Below are 19,271 nucleotides of genomic sequence, written 5' to 3' on the forward strand. Positions count from 1 at the left end.
TTTGCACTCTTTGTTCATACGTTAAGTTTTTCAGCAACAACTGTTTTTGACATTGATACAGTGCAAATGCACAATAGCACAACAGACACCATTAAGGATACAAGATATTTTCAAAAGTCAATACAGCAGATTTTTCAACAATTTGCATGTGATTTTTTTTTTTCTTTTGCTAAACATAAATGATGTTTGTCCTCCATTTAAGCCGTCAGTGTCAGACAACAGACAAGTTTTCTTCACTGGTAGGGACCCTTCAACACAGGGAGGCGTTTGGAAATCAATTGCAAGTCATTTTCCAAGTGTGGTCGGCAACTTCTGCAAGGTCATGACAAGTGGTGAAGCAGGGCACTGTCAGCATCTGTTTCCCCATTATGCCCAGGAGCAGAGGGATCATCCGAGTCAGTCGGTCCAATCAGCTTCGTTCATATCTTCTTTTTTTTTCCAACTACGCAGCCATACTGGATGAATTTTAGCCATACTGTAAACGGATGCTGATGTTAAACATGTCTACTTTGTCTTGATATGCATATTATATTAAGAAAGAGATAACCTAAGACCTGAGAAAATATCGCATTTTGCAATGTAAGACACAGAAGATACAGTGCCGTTCACCCCCGTAAGTTCACATCAACCACTCACTCGTGTTTCAAGCTTTTTCTCTCACGGATCGAAACGAAACAACAAACACTGACAACAGACAGACAAAAACAAATTAAGATCGCTCAAGTTAACATTGAATCCATTCATCTTCATATGTATGTATTCAGTTTTTTTTTTAAATCAAGTAAACGTATGCTTGTGGCAGATGATTTTTTTTAAATATGGTGATGTAGTCCGTTTGTTATATTTTTTTTAAATGACTCATGATGAATTAAAAAAAAAGGGCTTTTAAACTTCAGGTGGGTAAGTCATGATGGCTCTGATCATGGCGGCGCCGCTTCTTCAGCATCCCTCAACGGAGACGCCACATCCATTGAGGTGTTTTAGATCTGCACATTATTAGTAACGCTCAAACACTAACACCGGTCGTCCTCTTTACCCTCCCACCACCACCACCTCCACCACTCGCAAAGCCTCCATGCCACCCTCCATGACTCCTCTGCGTCACCCAACTTTCATTCCCACAACTCTCCCCACTAACAGATTATCTCAAGTCACTGGTCCCTGCTCTCCATTTCCAACTCCCTTTTTTTCTTCATTATCTCCCTTCTTCCCATACATATGGCATTTGTTTACTCGCTCTTCTTGGTGACAACAGAGGCCGATAATCTGGACTTGCCAAAGTAGGCCTCATAGAAGAACTGGACAAAGAGCACAAAGTAGCTTAGGTACATGAGGGAAGACCACACAATGTTCTGCATGTGGGATGGACACTCCTGGCCCTGCTGCATCCACGAGTACACCAGGTAGTTGACCACACAGCCCATCAGCATCTGGGTGATCTGGGTCAGTGTGATGAACATGGCGAAGTTGCGGGATAACTTGAAGCCAGCCGCCCGCAAGGCATAATAAGAGTACATGACGGCGTGGACCACGTAGTTCATGGTCATGAACCACCCGCCGCCGGCCACCATGTCTTTGTAGGAGTACCAGGAGTAGAGCAGTACGGTGATATGGTGGTACCAGTGGAGGAAGATGAGCTTCTGCTTCCTCAGGACGATGAAGAGAGTGTCACCTGCAGGTATGATGGAGGGAGTCGGGTCAAGAGACAGGTGAGGTTTGTGGAGGACAAATACAGTACTAAATATCAACTTCCAAATGGTTTCAAAATGATAATAATGCCACTCCTTACTATGGGTGGGGACAAATATATATATTTTTTAAATATTTATTTCTACAAAAGAACCTAGATATTGCTACTGTTGAAATATAATCCTACACACCAAGTACAATTTGTGACAGGTATGATTGAGTGTGATTTGTTGAAAAGTCACCCAAAATACCAGTTTTACAGTGTTTTATATATATTTTTGAAATTAGCACATTTCTGAGAAATTAAAAAGGCAGCTGGCAGAAGTCTACCAATTTTATTTATGTTAAAAGGCAGCATTTTTATTTTTTGCATTACTTGAACTTTTTATTCTTGATGTCACTGAGAATTGAGGAACATTAAAAAAAACTTTAGTAAAAGATGTTTTACATGTTTATTTGTGCAAGTCTTGCAAGGATAAATGTTATGTTAGTTGTTGTCTTGGGTTTGCTTTTATGGCTTTACATAATTGCAGTCTGCTTACATAACTTTTTCAATTAAAAAAACTAGTCCTTGACACACTTTACTCCACTTTGCAATCATGTTACAATTTGCCACAGACTTTTTATTAGCACACAGTGGCACAGCAGCATACTACATGCCTGTTTGTAACGCCTAATGTGAAAGCGTTCAGTCCGACATTGAGTTATACTACAATTGGCAACAGACCAGTTGTAATGAATGGATACCTGCATTATTGTAATTGCAGTTCATTAACATGGCTTTGCTATTTGGCAGTATTAAGTCTTAGCTGACTGAAAGCAACAACAGTAATAGATCTAATAACAGCTTCATGCATGACATGATGACAATGAAATTAATCCAAAAGGAAACCTTACTTGGTGGTCTGTTAATTAAACTGGGAAAGATGGTTCAGGGGAAACACTATATTATACATGCACACTATGAGATGTATCATAAAAACATCCCAACTCACCCAGTTCTGGTGCTTTACTAAGTACAAAGGCGTATGCCCAGAACTTGCTGACAGGCCCGTTGTAAAAGCTCTGGTCACAAACCGACTGCTTAAGCCCTTTCGTCATCAGGATGTACATCATGTAACTCCCAGTACGGATGGCACCAAATATACTACAGAGAGACAAAAACAGACATGAAACATCACTCAAGTGGACTAACACACGGTTATTTCATTACTGTAGTATTTGAATTGTGTTGCACAAACCACCTATTCATTTCTAGACCCTGCATGGAATCCCATGTGAATTAAGCCACATTTTTAGTTAGTTAGAAATAAACCATGACTTATTTGTTGTTGTTTTTTTTAAATCACCCCCAAAACAGTGAATTTAATGTTACACACTGTATTAATGGGTCAGGTGGCTTTGACTTCATAACATATCACCTGTTTCCCTATGTTGCTGGTAATACCTGATGTGACAAATGCACACAAATACACTAAAAGGCAAACTATACAAGCAATGAGAGGCCTCAGATTTGTATTTCACATTGTATGTATACCACCATGAAGCCAAAAATATAAATAAAAAAGAAACGCTCTGCAAAAAATTCAGCTTGAGAAATGTTTGTGAATGGCTAAAATTATATTGACCACGCAGTATCATATAATTAAGCCACTGGCCGATTAAACTGTTGGTTCTTACTTCAAAGAATAAAATAAAAATGTATACATATTTGCTGCCTTTAGTGATGTTAGCAACTTCTCACCTGAACAGAGCAAGCGTGAACGACCACAGTACCAGCGGTTTCCTCAAATCAAACTTGTCCCTCTGTTTCATGACATGGCGGCCCCCGAGGATAAAGGCAACATAGAGTGCAGAGAAGAGAAATGACTTCTTCCTGTAAAGACACAAAAAAAGAAAGATTAACATTCACCTTTCATTTGACTGCTCGTTGCCTTTACCCACACAGCCAAATGCACCAATTATGTTTGGTCTTTTCCAGCAACGTTCTGCTTAATATTCATAAAAAAACACACACACAAGCAGCTTATAGTTAGCTGCTTAACATCCGCCTGCAACAAATGGAAGAAGTCAACCAGATAAAATAGCAGGAACGTGACAAAAATACAGCACATCTAATATAAAGAAGACACGATAATAAGTCACAGAGCAACGTGACGTGAGCGATGAAATCAGTTAGAAACGCATCTAAAAACTACAAGCAGATATTCACCATGAAGTAAATACACTTTATGCACATCAAGAGATGACGACATCTAACAGCATGTTTTCAAAGGGGGATACTTTTCCTTCATGGACTTCGCTTAAAAGCATTTTCACAATAGTTATTAAGGGATTAGTCGGTGTCCTTTTAAACCCCCATTTTCTAGGTTTGAAATGGATTTTATACAACCAAAAGTCTGCTTCCGTAACTGCTCCAGCATACTGTGTACAGAACACAAACAACAGCTGTACTGACCTCAGAAGCAGTGTCTGAAGTAATGATTTAATGACACGGGTCCAGCTCGAACAGTCACTAAATGCTTAGCTTTCGGTTTGCAGTTGTTGCTCGTATTAAGTTCCAACTCCCATCCTCGTGCAACACCCGTTTTTCCCTCAATTGACTTGTCAGAGATCAGTGCTGTGCCACATGAAGTGGAGGACTTGTGTTGAAGCCCAAACGAATCGAAAGAAAAGGCATTTCCTCGCACTCAGCACATTCAAGGCGCAGGTTGTCGGACTACACCGACCGGATGCTGCGTAGGACCGACAGAAGACTGGGCTTTGTCCAAAACACTGTTTGGTCCATTGGACAGGGAACATAGAATTAGTTTGGAGCAGCATTAGCCAAACAAGTTAGAGATAATAAACTTGATGCTACGGTTGCAGGTGCCAATGAGTTAAGCGTCCAACCTGCAGCAGGGTTCTCATTGGCCAGAGGTACAGACGTGTAACTGTACAAAACGAGCATGTACAGCAGCTAGGATAATAACCAATACGAAAAAATTGTAAAGGATTAGACACCAATTTGCAAAAGTATCGACACTAACCACCTTTACTTGCCGTCTTCGCGAAACTATGAGTGCAAACCAGAGACTGTGTCTACACAGAGTTAAGCCCCGCCTACTCTCCGGGCACACACATCGTACAGTTAAGCTACTGAGTTTCGTTTTTTTCGCACTACTTCAGAAAACTTTTTGAAAGTGTTGTCTTTGCCTGGGTATCGGTATTGAGTTTGAAATTCTAGTATTTTGACAATCCTGACAGCAACACACCCTTGGAAACAATGTGCGCATAATATGAGGTTTTGATCTGGGAGGACAAGCTCGAGGAATGAGGCATTCCTGCAGCTCAGCGACTAACATCCACGGGGATGATGAGTTACGTAAAACTAGCCCAAGGAGTCAGGTTTTTCTTGTGCAGCTTTGTAAAGGTTACACAAAGAGAACAACATGACTGTCACATTAATCACCGCATTATAATGCATTACTCACGGGTGATTATTTATTTTATTTAAAGCATTGTGTGTGTAGCTTTGTACCATGTAAAAATACCTCTGGGTAGGAACTCCTATTCAAGGTCAACTGTCTTTCTAACATGCAGTACAGGAACCACGACGGCCACCACAGACACAAAACATTTCCCACAGAAGTGTGACATATGCAACCTGGATACAGCAATCCATCCTGTTCTGTTTTGCAGCGTCAGCAGGCCACAACAGCACCTTGTTTTGCTGATCAAGAAAGAGAAAATGAAGTGTGCATTTTGCCGAGCATTTAAAAAAAAAAAACTTTCATTAGTGTTCTGTTTTGTCACAGAAACATTTATTATTTATTCAACATGCAGATTGGTTTTGGCATTCCTACTTCCACCTGCCTTTCCAATACAATCACTGTATCGACCTTTTGATGCTCAAAATGAGAAGCAACAGCAACAAAGTCGAAGAAGGTAGGAACAAAAGAAAAATGACAGTGTCAGCTGTATAACAAAATGGACTCCATTGTTCGTCAGTATTCAGAGAAAAAAAGATGCTACTTTTCTGTCCTTGCAGAAAGCCCACGAACTGATTCAGGCCACCTCCACAGAACAAAGGACAAAGCAGTCCAGTCAAAGTAGAAGGGAGAAGCGCTCAGAGAACGACAACAGGGTTCGACTGCAGAATGACATCACTGTTGCTCAACTACACACAGGGTAACGCAGAACGCACAGTGGCCTACATAGTTCAGTGAAGCCGGTTGGACTGGAGAGCGGCAACAATCTCAGCATTTCTATGTGTGGTGCTGTCAAAGCTGACAGGTCAGATTGATGCATGTGGTTAGCTGTCTTTCTAAAGTATGCTGGACACATTTTCCATCTAAGGACATCCTGCACAATTTGTTTTCGTGCAGCAAGTACAGACCTTTTGAAAGAACAAATAACACCTTCTTACAAGTTAGAGCATTACCTCATAAGCAATAACACATGCACTTATTCAATTCAACACAGCTTTGCTTGGTCTGGTAAGGTTAGCTAATGCTAGCATACTTTGGATAGTTTGTTGTATGAAGGAGTCTTTTTGCTTGTTTTATGTTTTAGCATTTATCATTATCCTGTAATCAGACCGGCAAACTCCAGAGTAGAGGAAAATGTGGCAAGATAAAAAACTAAAATCAAGTAGTGGGGTTCAGGGATGTTCTCCCATTAAAGAACATTTTAGTGATGTTTAATATGCAAATGAAGCCCAAATAAAAACATATACTGCTGGATAGCTTGCGACTTTTCCTGCTGGGGACCAATAAAAAATTATTGACATAATGGGATGTTGTTCAAATATTTTGTGGTTGATGAGAAGAAAGGTAATTCATATCACGCTAATCATGAATCAGCGTGCTTTAGGAGGCAGACATAAAAAGGATAGAATGTGATGCCAGATACAGACACAGTTCCACAGATATTTATGTACAAGCGCCAAACAGTTAGCTAGCTAGTTTAGCTCAAAATACATATGAGAAAGGTGGCCTTAAATAGTCAGTTTGCTGGTAATCAAACTAGACTTGCGGCACAGCTACTCTCTCACTTCAGCCTGAACAAATAAAGTGCCGGAAGGAAAAGTTACATAGACTCATGTTCAGTTTTTCATGAATTAAAGCTTTGCAGATTCAAAGATTTGCTTCTAAATTTAACAGCTTGTTATTATTTTCGGAAGATCATGTGCCCTAATTATGTCTTTTCTCTTATCAGTGTAATTCTGCATGGAAGCTAATACACGCTGCTGTTGTCTCTGCGAACGCTGTGAAGTGCCAGCTGCAGCCGAGCTATGTCTGCAGTCACGAGAATCTATTTGAGACATCAGTGTGAATTCACCTCATCCCTTCACGCTCCACGGTGCCTCTGCAGCTCTACTCCTGACTTTCGGGATTCGGATTCGCCCGAGACATCATATTTTCAACTGAATTTTCTCCTACTTGAAAAGGTTGTACAAAATAAAAGTTTCTTTTTAATGATCCAAGGGCCATCACTGCTCTGGCAACCTGACAAATGACATGTAGTCACAGTCACAAGATAGGTTTTTGAAGAATGACTACAAATTTGATCTGGAGCTAGCTCTGCTATAAGTCTGTAGCTGGGATTTACAGTGCATATTTAGTCATGGGTGGAGGAAAAATCACTTACACACATAATGGCTCTACAACACAAACCAGATACTAATATTTAAAAAAAAATCTAATAATTTCATTTTTGTAAAATAAAAAAAGCCACCACTTCTAAAATTAGCTTCCATCTACACTCGACAATACATTAGGGAGGTGTGGCGGGAGGCTTGACTTGACCGTTTGTCAAAGTGGGCCGAGGCAGCACAAATGGAAAAACTACAACACCAGAGCTCTTTTGGGGAGGATCAGCATGGAGCAGTAACGGGATCAGCAGAGATGTCTTGCTTACTGCAAGGTTGGGAACCAGTGGCTTCTTTCCAGCTGAGTTTTCCTCGAAACAGAAAGAAGCAGTGGCTCCATTTTACAAAGGTAGACGTCCCAGATCCACTGCAGAACCTCGACGTGTTCAAAATGTTGACATCAATCCAAAAAAAGGACACCACCAACTAAGAAGACCAGGAAGGAGTCCTAAAACTCTGAAATGAGTCAGCATTTTCACTTTGGATTCCCTCGTCTCAAAGTCAATGGGTTTTTGGTTGGATAGTTGAAATAAGGTCTGTATAGCTTTTAAAAAAGGACCATACCAGTGTAATTCTTACTCTCCATTAGCAGAGATTTCCCATCTTCAACACATCTTGTGTGCATCGGTGTCTGCAGTGAACACTTTGGCAGAGCTCAGCCTCCCTGTTTTAACCACTGTTCTCTGCCGTTCATGTTGAAATGGTGTGTAAAAAACACTAAGTGACTGTTAAGTCTCTGGGTACATACTGAAAATCACCACAGTTTATATGATCTAAAATGATTGTATTACTCTAATAAAATATATTGCTGCTTCCAGTTAAGTTAGTGGCCCGGGTGCGTACGCGAACCTCAATAACAAGCACACTCTCAGCACAAGGAACACATTCTCTTGGCTGCACCCCATTGGCCAAACGTTATCTGTCTGGCTCTGATACCCCTTTTCCACCGAGGCATTTTGAGGGCCGGTTCGGAGCCGGTGCCCAATAGCGAACCAGTTCTTCCTGTTTCCACAGACAAAGAGCCGGCTCTCGGCCTGGAAAACTGGTTCCCGAGCGGCCCCAACTCCTTGCTGGGCTGGAACCGACCCCGGCTTACGTTAGGGGCTGGGGGCGGGGTTAACGCTCGAGGCAACGGGGGAAAATACGCCGCTGCGGAGTGCGGAGTTTTACTAACGTTACTGTTTCCGGTAAGTTTCACTTTTAAATTGTTTCACCTCGTTGCAAACTAACGACACATTTCTGTTTGGTTTACCAAGCTAGTGATTACGTTCGTAACAGCAGCAACTAGTGGCTTTGCTTCCTCGGGTAATGTAAGCTGACCGGCTAGCTAGCCAGCTAGTGTGATATTGCTAACAACAACGTTAGCATGCCACTTTCTGACTGCCGTTGGCTCACTAAACGTTACCAACTACCAACGTGACTTAACATCTGTGTTCACAGCGTCGTGGACACGTTTGTGATTAAACCGCTGTTCTCTGGTTTGTGTTTGTAGAGCTGTCGGACATCGGCGATATTGAACGGAGGTCCAACCTGCAGATGACTAAACATCAAACACTCCGATCTATTGATCACACTGTTCTACACTTTAAAAAATGTGTGATTTTAGTATATTGTGTATTTCATTGTTATTGTATTATTTGCCAAAATAAACACTTTTTCTGAAGAGACATGTCTGCTATGCTCGAAATGAGCACTGCGGGGAAACCTCAGACGTATACAGTGACGTAATGACGTGGTTCTCTGGGCTCTCTAGCCGGTGGAAACGCAAACAGGTTCTCAGACGGTTCGCAAGTTGAACCAACTGCGAACCAGCACGGGCACCGGTCCGGTCCCTGAACTAGGTTCGCGTTGGTGGAAAAGGGGTATGATTGGACCAACAAGCAGTGAGATAAACAAGCTTGTTTGAGAAAATGCTCAACATCGGTTTACGACCAACAATTAAATGTTGAGAAGAAGATACTGGTCAGAGAACAACTTCCAAACATGTCACTGTTGCACCATGTCAGTTAGGCAGAAATTCACACAAGCTGTAACTTGGCTGTAACTTTCAGCCAAATCGTTGACTCCCTACCTCTGAGCTGTCAATCACAACAGAGTCAAGACAGCCGTTGGGCTGAATGTTGTTACACCTGAAATAAGACTGGAATAGTTCCTAACAAGAATGGAATTTCAAACTGGAATTTGAGCTAGAAGGAGGATTTTAACGACGAGGTGAGTTTTTACGAGGTTTATGCAAGTTAGCTGGCTGATGTTGTCAATGGATAGTGACATTTAGCAACACTGGTATGGTCCTTTAAGTGTCTTTAAAAAGATAGTTGCTAACAAGTGGCTAAATGAGACTACAAAATATAATCACGTCGACTCGAGCTGTCAATTTTCCTCTATAATACTATCCAAATTTAATTCCATATTTTTTTCAATATTCAAATATTTAATGCTCAAATTCAGCCTATTATTAATAGGACACAGGCTTATACAGTACGTTGCTAATGCCATCATCTGCAATGTGGTTGTTTTACTACCGGTACACTAGAGGGCGTTCCAAAAACATCACCAATAAATATGTTGAATTACCAACAGCTGACAGCTTTCTAGATAAGTAATAATTAAGAAAGTAAAACAACCACATCGCCGTTCTCCTGGGGACGCTGTGTCCCCGTTTCCAAGGTTACGCCCCTCCTCGTCTCACCGTCAGCTCTACTTTCACTTTCTCACGTACATCCTGCTGTTGGTGTCGTTCCAGATGAATAAGCCCATGGAGACGCGGGTCGATAGCTAGCAGTAAGCAGCATGAACGCATCTTTGTCATGACTGCATCGCTTCTCGAGGTCTGCCGATATCTTTTGTTTCATTTTACCGAGTGCTGCTGCGCGATTATCTCTGCGTGCATGATGCTGTCGGCTATTTCTGATACTGAGATTGTGATTCAGAAAACTTTATCGTCAGACTTGTGTCAAAAGCATCCGTTTATGAAGGTAGGCCAAGGCGAGGAGGGCGAGATGCGCTAACATAAGAAAACATTTCTAAAAAGAGAAAATCGAATACTAATTTCAGCATTCAATAAGAACTGATTTTTTTACTATTAACATTATATTTGATTCCCGAAGTTTCAACAGCCCTAATAGTCTACTAGTCAGCTTTCACAGCATTGTTGTGTATAATCATGCTCATGTGACCATGGTGTAGTTTGTTTAAAGCCTCATGTTAGCATTTTACCTCTGGCAATTGTATTCACCCTTCAAAAATCATTAAAGTGGTGTAATGGTTCGGCCCACTTTGCGCTGCAGTGCAATCATGCAGTGCAATCATGCTGAAAATCTAAATTACTCCTCAAAAAAGATGTCCATAAAGAACAGAAAGCTACAAATCCGACAACTGTAGTGTTCTGTAGTTGCAGACCAACAAAACAGTCCACAACTAATGAATGGTAATATGATGTTCCACTTAACAAGGCTGGAAAGGCTTGTTATTCTAACTTCAAAAGATATACAAAGATAACTGCCGCTGAGGAAAAGCATCACATCTCATTGCACACTTAACGAGCAGCCATAAAGAACTTACAGTTTATCACAATAGGTGTGTACTACTGTATATCTTTGTGGTATAAGGTTGTATTAGGTGTTCTCCTGCATGTAGCATATGAAGCACAGTTTGTAATATAAACTCTGTTGGCCCACTGTTACAATACAGTATTGCTGCTGTCTGCAGCGTTTGCACATCATATTGGACTTTGATTGTTTTTAATTGTCCAATCATTTTCATGCCTCAGGGGATGCTGCTCAAATTTCATTAGATTGTTGCTCAGTATAATGACAATAAAGCTACTACTACTATAATAAGCCCATTGGTTGTGTAGCGCCGCCCCTCCCCCACTCGCCCTGTTGTATAAAGCTGCTGGATAACCTGCTGTGAAACTTGGATCTGTATTAGCTGGTCCAGGAGATTTCACCCGTTGCATAATCCTGAGTTTGCAGTCTGAGGATGAGTCTGCATGCCTGTGCCTGTGAGCTGACATCCAACCCATGTGCGTTACTTTACAGTGTCACATATGCAAATGTGCAGGCATACAACACAGAAGTGCGTGTATGTATGCATGCACAAACACACGCAGTCAGTAAGTTCAGATCCGGGGGTGTAACTCTATCTCTGGCACCACTGTCTGTATCTAATACAGTGGAAAGGCAACCAGAGGTGCTGTGCCAAAGTGTGGGATGAGCAGCAAACCACTAAATAATACCAAGAGGTGAGGTAAGTAAGACCTAGCTATTGAAGCACAATAATGTCACCCAGGAAGCACCCACTTCAAACTCAGCTAGTCTCACCATATACAGTATACTGTTTCTAGTGGAATGTCAAATAAACCAGACTCGCAAGATTCCATCACACACTGGTTTAGTTCATTCTGCGGCTGGTGGCTATTCAGGAAACAGAGAAGTTCCTTAGTTGAGTTAATTACATATTATTAGTGTAATTATGTCAGCCTGTTAAGTGCTTAAGAACACCTTGAGTCATGCTTATTTTAAGCAGCCAGACAAATAGCTTATGGGATGTTTGCATTGCATAGCACTCAATAGTATAAGCACAGTGCACAAACACATGCACCTCCATATTATACATTTCAAATATATTTTTCAATAAAGCCTGCAGAAGCGGTCACATATGTCCAGCATCTTTTTACAAGATACGGTGACAAAAGGTTCACAGAAGAGGATGCGACCACTGTTGGACTTTGATGTTTTGATAAGCAGGTGCCAAATTTGTTTGTATCCCGTGCTATACTAGTACCTAATAATGGCAAACATGCACAGTTAAGCACAAGGGTGATCCAATAGACATTCATCGAATTACAGAGGGCAGTAATGCAATTATGTACTGCATCCAAGGCATGCTATTCCACTGATCTGATGGAGATAACGTGCCAAGAAAAGATGCACATTCTGCTATGGTAGGGAAGAGGAAGACCGCTACGCAATGTAAATAATGGAGATTTCAAGATATATATTTTTTTGTAAATGAACAGTATCTCAATGCATACACTATAAAATAAAGTGTAAAATTAACTGCTCTTTCCTTTGTTCGCTTGCAGCTTTTCCTTGACAGCCTGACGAAATTGGAAATTATAATCAGATGCAGCGACACTCCAGGCAGACCTTCGCCGAGGAGCCAGCTCACATCTTCATCTCACCAGTAGCGAGTAGGAGAGCAGCCTAGCAAACATCACGCCTGGGGTGGACTCCGAGGCTAGCATGGTCAGAAACGATCAGCATCATCACGCGTTGCTCTCGTTAAAATGGCAGCAGCATGCAGAAGCAAGGCCTTTTGATGCAACTGTATGACCGTCAAGAAGAACCTCTACAATGGACGTCATTATTTATTTTTCTTCAGTTCGCCATTTGCTTCGGTCACATTTGATTTAGCACAGAATAAAAATCTTTGTAATTTGTATGGTATGTATTAAATTCAGGGCATAGGAGATGATATAAAACAGACGGCAGCGTACACGGACTATTAAATATAAACTAATTCTTGCTAGCCCAGTTTGACACCTGACAAATCATATCTCCAATAAACATTTTAGATAATGCAGAGTCCATTATCTGATGCACTTGATCCGTGAAACAGTGCATCGATTGAAGTGTGTGCAGGTATCGTTATTAGTAGAAAATGAACAAAGCAAAAGTGCCATTTGGAAGTGTTTAGCATGAGGCTAACGAGCGGGGAAACAAAGCGATATGCTAGCAATGCTAAAGTAGTGGCGCAGCGTCGAGTAGCACAACAAACTTAGTTAAGCGTCTAAAACACCGACACCTCGGCCTTTATGGGGACTTTAGAGAGTCAGTAAAGCTCCTGTTTCAACACATTTAAGTTTTAAACAGTTAAGTCTGTGATATGTGTCAAAAAACTAAACCACTAGACAGAACCAGTAGCAGCCTGCTCTACCAACTCTATTTGATCAGCAATGATAATATGGTGCCAAGTCACCAGAAACACAGAAAATAAACAGGACTGTAGCCGAATACATATAATAAAAATTACACCATACAGTTATGTTATTGTGTTTTCTTTTTTGCACGTCGGACAACTTTTTAAAAAGGTGTTATTGATGTTGTTTGTATTGTTCTCTCTTTATTTAAAAAATATATAAATTTGTATTCATTTTCTCCCCTTGTATCGAAAACGGTATAGAGTATCAAGTATTTTCCTGGGTATCAGTATCGACTTTCAAATTTTAGTATCGTGACAACCCTACTCTGTATTGGTAAATATTCCATTATTTTGGTCATGTGTCAACCATTATGGTGAAAATAATCAGCTAAATTCTTCAGCTTTAAAACAACAAAACAATGCAATGACCACTGAAAGGATTCCCTCATGCCAAATTCAGGACTCAGGAACTCCGGGACAATAGGCCGGACAGCTCTTGGACTGAATAAGCAACATGAGACTCGGAAGGAAGAGGTATCTCCTCAACTCATCAAGTACGCAGGAACCTGACCGTCAAGGCTAGTCTACGAGCTGTGATACTTCTAAACAGCATTGCAATATCCCTCATAGAGCAGCTGAATCATATAAACCGTGGGAATAAACATCGGCAGACAGAATACGCAAAACAGACCACAACAAGGATCTCACTGTTCTTTCTCACTGCAGCCTTCTGAGGCTGTGCGTCCCTTGTTATCGGCCCAGGGCTCCAGAGATCCATAGAAATGCCATCTACACCAGAGGCTTTTTAAACACAGACAACGTAGATTCCAAGCAACCTGCATGGTAATGGGGAATGATGACGTCTGTGGGAGTACAACAGTGAGTCAGCAGGTTGAAGACGTGTGTGTGTGTGTGTGTGTGTGTGTGTGTGTGTGTGTGTGTGTGTGTGTGTGTGTGTGTGTAAAATGGAGGGTAACGGCTCTTTTGGATGGTGCAAAACAATCTTAACACAAGACAGGCCGTTGTTGAACCGCAGCAGATTTTACCCATCACACAAACTCACACCAAATGCATTTATATAAAGGGGGGGGGGGGGGGGGGAATTGCTAATTACATCTACAATAGTATAGTACACCACAGGCCGATAATGGATCATTTTCATTTGCTTATCTTTGCATTTCAATTGTAATCTGTGGCTGTAAAAAGACAGCCTGCTTGTCTATCAATGCTTACTTCCTGATTGCACTCTGCTGATCTCGAGCACTCGTTTGGCGTTCTGGGGGAACGGCTTTTAACACAGGTCTGAATGAAGGGGGTGGGATTTTTTCAGTTTGGCGACGCGTTCAAAGTCTCTTTGGTTTTTCCATATGACCTACTCTGCCTTTAAATGATATCCTTTCAATGCCATGCAGTTATGCAGTTAGGCTTTTGATATCGGTAAAGAAGATGCATCCCAGATGCTTTCACTCTAATGGCTACAGTCCAAATATTATCAAAGAATTTGGTAGGGAGCTCTGCCAAACTGTTATATTTCACCAGCATAATAGGACTAATGACATACAGCACAGTTTTCTGTTGAGATGTTTAATTCAACACCCTTTGTTTGGAAAAAATGGCAAAAGCACACATGTAAAACTACAACTACAGTATTTAATAGAAAACTAGATATCAGCCACATTGGAAATTCAGATCATATGAATAAAGCACAAAGCCTAGAAACTAAATCCATGCAATACAGTGGACTTGGACAAAACAATTACTGGATTTTTTTGTTGTTGTTGTTGTAAAGAGTGAAGTAAATATCACCAAGCTGACATGCCAGGTTCACTCCAAAATGTACCTGACTTCACTTTCTCTGCTCCGAGGTGCTGCTGACACTCCTAAAATAACAGGAAAGCAATGACAACAGCAATATCTAAAGGAGAGGAAATATTTTTTCGACGACTGTGTGTTATTTGGTCTGCACTAGCAATTTTTTCCAGCGCATTTATTACGATTGCTCACTGCTTTGAGTTGGCTGCCCACATTTTCAAGTTTGACCACAAGTTTGGCAAAACAAGTCACCTCTGTGCTGTGGAATTCTAAGAAGGTATGCACTACATGCACACCTCAACTCTGCAGCCAATATACTGCCGTGCTCCTACACTGCCTCCTGTGTTTATGGTACGTTTATAATGTAAGGTGTGTTAGAGGAGGGAAGGAGGATGACGCCCATGCTGTTGTTAACAACGGCATGTATGTACATCGTCCACTCCTTCCACTTCCTAGTCTCCTGACAACTGCTGCAATGCTGAGCTGACTGCTGCTAGTCTCAGGGGAACACATCAGATCAGTGTACCAGTCTCCATTCATCCCTCCAGAACAATGACATACATATATACACACACACACACAGTTTATATACATAAAGTGTCTGTTTTGAAAATCAAGCATTACTTTGGCTAAGGATTTACTGTGTGAAAAGTGAAAGCACCTCAGGCTACACTAAGAACAGTGTATGAAGTTAATTCATCAACTGAGTAATATGAGATGGACTTCTTCCAAGAAATGCAAAATTATGTCTGGATGACTTGAAATTATAAATGTGAAACACAATCATGAGGAAAGTATGTCATTCCTCCTATGACAATAATAATAGTAGTAGTAATCTCATCACTGGGCGGTAAAAGCGATAATTATCACAATATAACTTTTCCTCGACAGAAATAAAAGGCAGGTCGATAAAAATTTAGATAGAAATCATTGCTTCCATGTTTTGACAGACAAGGCGAACAGCCAATGATAATGAGTATAGGGTCGTGCCGAACCAATCATCACCATTGCAGTCAACCTAACATGATGTAGCTGGAAGAGTTACAGCCACATCAAGCTAGGTTGACTGCAGCGGTGCACATCAGCGAATCAAAAGCCAACAAGAAGTCAGAAACAATAATCGAGCGTTACAGAAGAAGACACCCTGACAGACACAGCACAAACGCAAAAGACACCATTGAAAAGATGGTCCGAGGAATTCGCTAGTGTGGAGATATTTTGGATATTTAAGGTCCGACAAGAAGCCGTGCCTTACAGTAAAAAAAAACAAAAAAAACAAGAGACCCGGCAAAAAGCAACAGCCTTTAATTTCTCCTTCGTTTACATTGGAAAGCTGCTTGAATTTGTACCGAGGATATATACAAAATGTTTTAGGTCTATTTATTTATGGCAATATTTAAAATGGTTGGAATCTATACAAAGGAAAAATTAAGTCGTTTTTATTTTATACCTAGAATTTAGTTGAAATGTTCAACTTCGGAGAGAAAATTAATAATATTGAAACCAAAACTGACCTTGTCATATCTTCACATCTCACTTAGGAGTAAAAAGGAACCTTTAAGCTTGACACAAATCAATTAAGAACATTTTAAGAAAAAAAAGTGATTCATAACGACTGATAAGAATAAATGTAATAAGATCCCCCCCCCCCCCCCCCCATATCGCCGAGCCCTATTTCATATGATTGAATAAACAAAAAAAGTAGTCATCACTACAATATCTGTCAAGGAGGGCTTTTTGTGTTGTGTTGATAAATCGTGACACCCGAGAACTTTTTAAGGATTGGACATCTGCAGTGAATTCACTTCTGGCCTGATCAGTGATGTCACAGTAATCCAAAGATAAAACACCTGAATGTAGTCTATCTACCAAACGTCGACCTACATCAGTGCACATATCAAACCGTCAAACAACAACTTCATTTATTTTTTTCTATTTAGCATGATGATGCTTTCAAACTAGCGTATTTTTTTCCTTTTTTCTAGCTCGCCCCTAAGTCATAAAAACAAGTCACACCCTGAACATTTTGAATGTAACAACCCCATCCAATCCCACTTTCTGTGGCTGTTGCCTCCATCAGCCATGTGCACCGGCCCGGACTGGCCTCCTCTACTACAAGAGCAGCAGAGAGAAGTCAGCACAGTTCAGCTGCAATGTGATTGGCTAATGCTCTGTCAGCCGACATCAGAAGATTAACCTGATTGGTCGGTTGTCAGTACCAGGGTTTGGACAGCTCCTACACACTTCTCTCATGCTCTCTCTCTCTCTCACAGACACATTTAATTTCACTGAACAAACAAAACTGTTCTAGCTCAGAGAGTTCTACTCAATCCAAACGTATGGTAAAAAAATATGATAAATGTGTTGTGAAGTGTTTTACAGGAGGTTCAAACAGCGGATACGAGGATCCAGATGAATGCCTCCCGCTGACCGCATGCTGCATTTTACAAACCCACTGCCACTGAATGCTTAATGAAGCCTACACTAACTTAACGCATGACTCATTTTGTTTTGCTTAGGACCATCTCTGTGCTCAACCTGGCATGGAGCCGGACAATAAAGACCCTTCAGTGAGTCCGTGCAGAGGATGGTTGGATGGACCTGCTTAATGGCCTACATATGAAAATCATCAATGTGCACAATCACAGAGCAATATTTACTTAACCCCAGTAGCCACAGTGAAATATCAGTCTAGGACAACGCTGGAGTTTGTGTAAAGCCTTGCAGACGCTGCCCTGGGCAAACACGACACATAGTTCTCATCTTAAATCACAGTGAGGTGATTACAAGGAGATTTTACAACATGCACTGCAAGTTACTCTATTGGAGCTTGTTAATTATTTCATTAATTCAACTTATTCATGTTCTCCGGTCCTTCTTTTGCTGAAAACCATTATCATTTCTAAAGCTAGTCTATTAATAAATGAGTGGAATAAACAACCATTTCCATCATTTAAGTTTCTCATTATTAATAGAAAATATTTTGGTTTTGGACTGGAGAAAACAAGCTGTTTGAAGACCTTGTAGTCCTTGGGAACTTTTGATTGTGAATTTTCTATTGTATCCTGATATATTATGGTGCACCATTTGATCATAATGAAAATAATCCCAACGCATTTTCATAAAAAGGAGGTAAACATAGGACAACATAGAACATGCAAGAAGTTGACTTTTCATTCTCCACGCTATGATTTTATTGTGCTGTCTGTAATTATAATGCCGGTACGGTAGCCTACTTTTACTAAAGAACCGGGGGGCGGACTGAGGGGGGATTGGTTCAACATGGGATGTGACCTGTACATGGATGAAGCAGCTGGAGCCGCGGATGACCTTTACAGTACTATCGCGGTAACTGATGCCCGGAGGAGAAATCACGGGGAATCAAGGACGAGTCCGACCCGTTAAAATGCACACCGCAAACAGCGGAGCGCCATGTAGTATCCAATTAGTTCAGACGGGCTTAAAGTGAGGCGGGAGCATCGCGCTCGCACGCGGCTTTACGGCCTGCGCGAATTCGTTCATTTCACGAGGCGCAAACAGCAATTTGCGGATGATGACAGAGGCTGATATATAATAGGCTACGGCGAGGTTTAATCCCGGTGAGCGAGGCTGCCGCACGTGCACGGCGACAGCCTCCGACTCGCAATTGTGCACGTACACGCGCCGCGCCGACTTTGCGGTGAAACGGAAAGCGTTTGAACGCGGGCTTGAAAAGGAGCGCAGCCTTACCAGTTCTCCTGCATCCATCGGATGGCTTCGTCCTCGTTGAACTGTCTCTCGAACTCGTACTCTTGCAGAGCTAGCACCGACATGCTTGCTGCGCTGTGTTGCTGTTCACGCTGCGGGAAACAAGACGATACTCGACCGAGGCGTTTGTGTCTAGCTAGTCTGTTTCCTCGCAACCCCCGACTCGCATCGCTCGCGCTGGTGTCTGGACCTCGCGGTTATGAGCGAGCAGCTCGACAGCGGCGGCACCTTCCTCCTCTACGGGGCTGAGCGAGCCTACGCCCTCTTACTCAGGAAGGTGGACGCCAGGTCCTAACGCCGCCGGTTTACTCTCCTAGTTCAGTTCACGCTCAGTTCACGCTGATTTAATTCGAGTTTAGAAAGAGAAAAAAATAGAATCATCTCGAGATTATGTGACTATTACATTATATCATTCAGCCATCTCCCTTCAAATCAATCTGCAACCTATGCAGTTCAGACAGTTGTG

The 19,271-nt window shown here is 41.5% G+C and overlaps 1 protein-coding gene across 1 annotated transcript; it reads right to left on the reverse strand.

Annotated features, from left to right (window-relative positions):
* On the reverse strand, nt 1-19,033 carry elovl6 (ELOVL fatty acid elongase 6). The gene is made up of 4 exons (XM_084010041.1): nt 18,788-19,033; nt 3,434-3,565; nt 2,685-2,836; nt 1-1,672 (listed from the first exon to the last, which is right to left on the reverse strand). Exons 1-4 carry the CDS (start codon nt 18,868-18,870, stop codon nt 1,230-1,232), a joined length of 810 nt encoding a protein of 269 aa, XP_083866167.1. The 5' UTR covers nt 18,871-19,033; the 3' UTR covers nt 1-1,229.
* Nucleotides 19,034-19,271: the final 238 nt, after the last annotated feature.

The sequence above is a fragment of the Eutrigla gurnardus genome (genome assembly GCF_963514095.1).
Source record: "Eutrigla gurnardus genome assembly, chromosome: 5".
NCBI lineage: Eukaryota > Metazoa > Chordata > Actinopteri > Perciformes > Triglidae > Eutrigla > Eutrigla gurnardus.

Bases quoted from the DNA above. Each gene is read 5' to 3' on its own strand.
- elovl6 (XM_084010041.1), bottom strand. From the start codon at position 18,870: ATGTCGGTGCTAGCTCTGCAAGAGTACGAGTTCGAGAGACAGTTCAAC. The intron at 3,566-18,787 runs GTAAGGCTGCGC...GTGTCTTTACAG, and splicing joins CGATGGATGCAGGAGAACTG to GAAGAAGTCATTTCTCTTCT. The intron at 1,673-2,684 runs GTGAGTTGGGAT...TCATACCTGCAG, and splicing joins TAGTAAAGCACCAGAACTGG to GTGACACTCTCTTCATCGTC.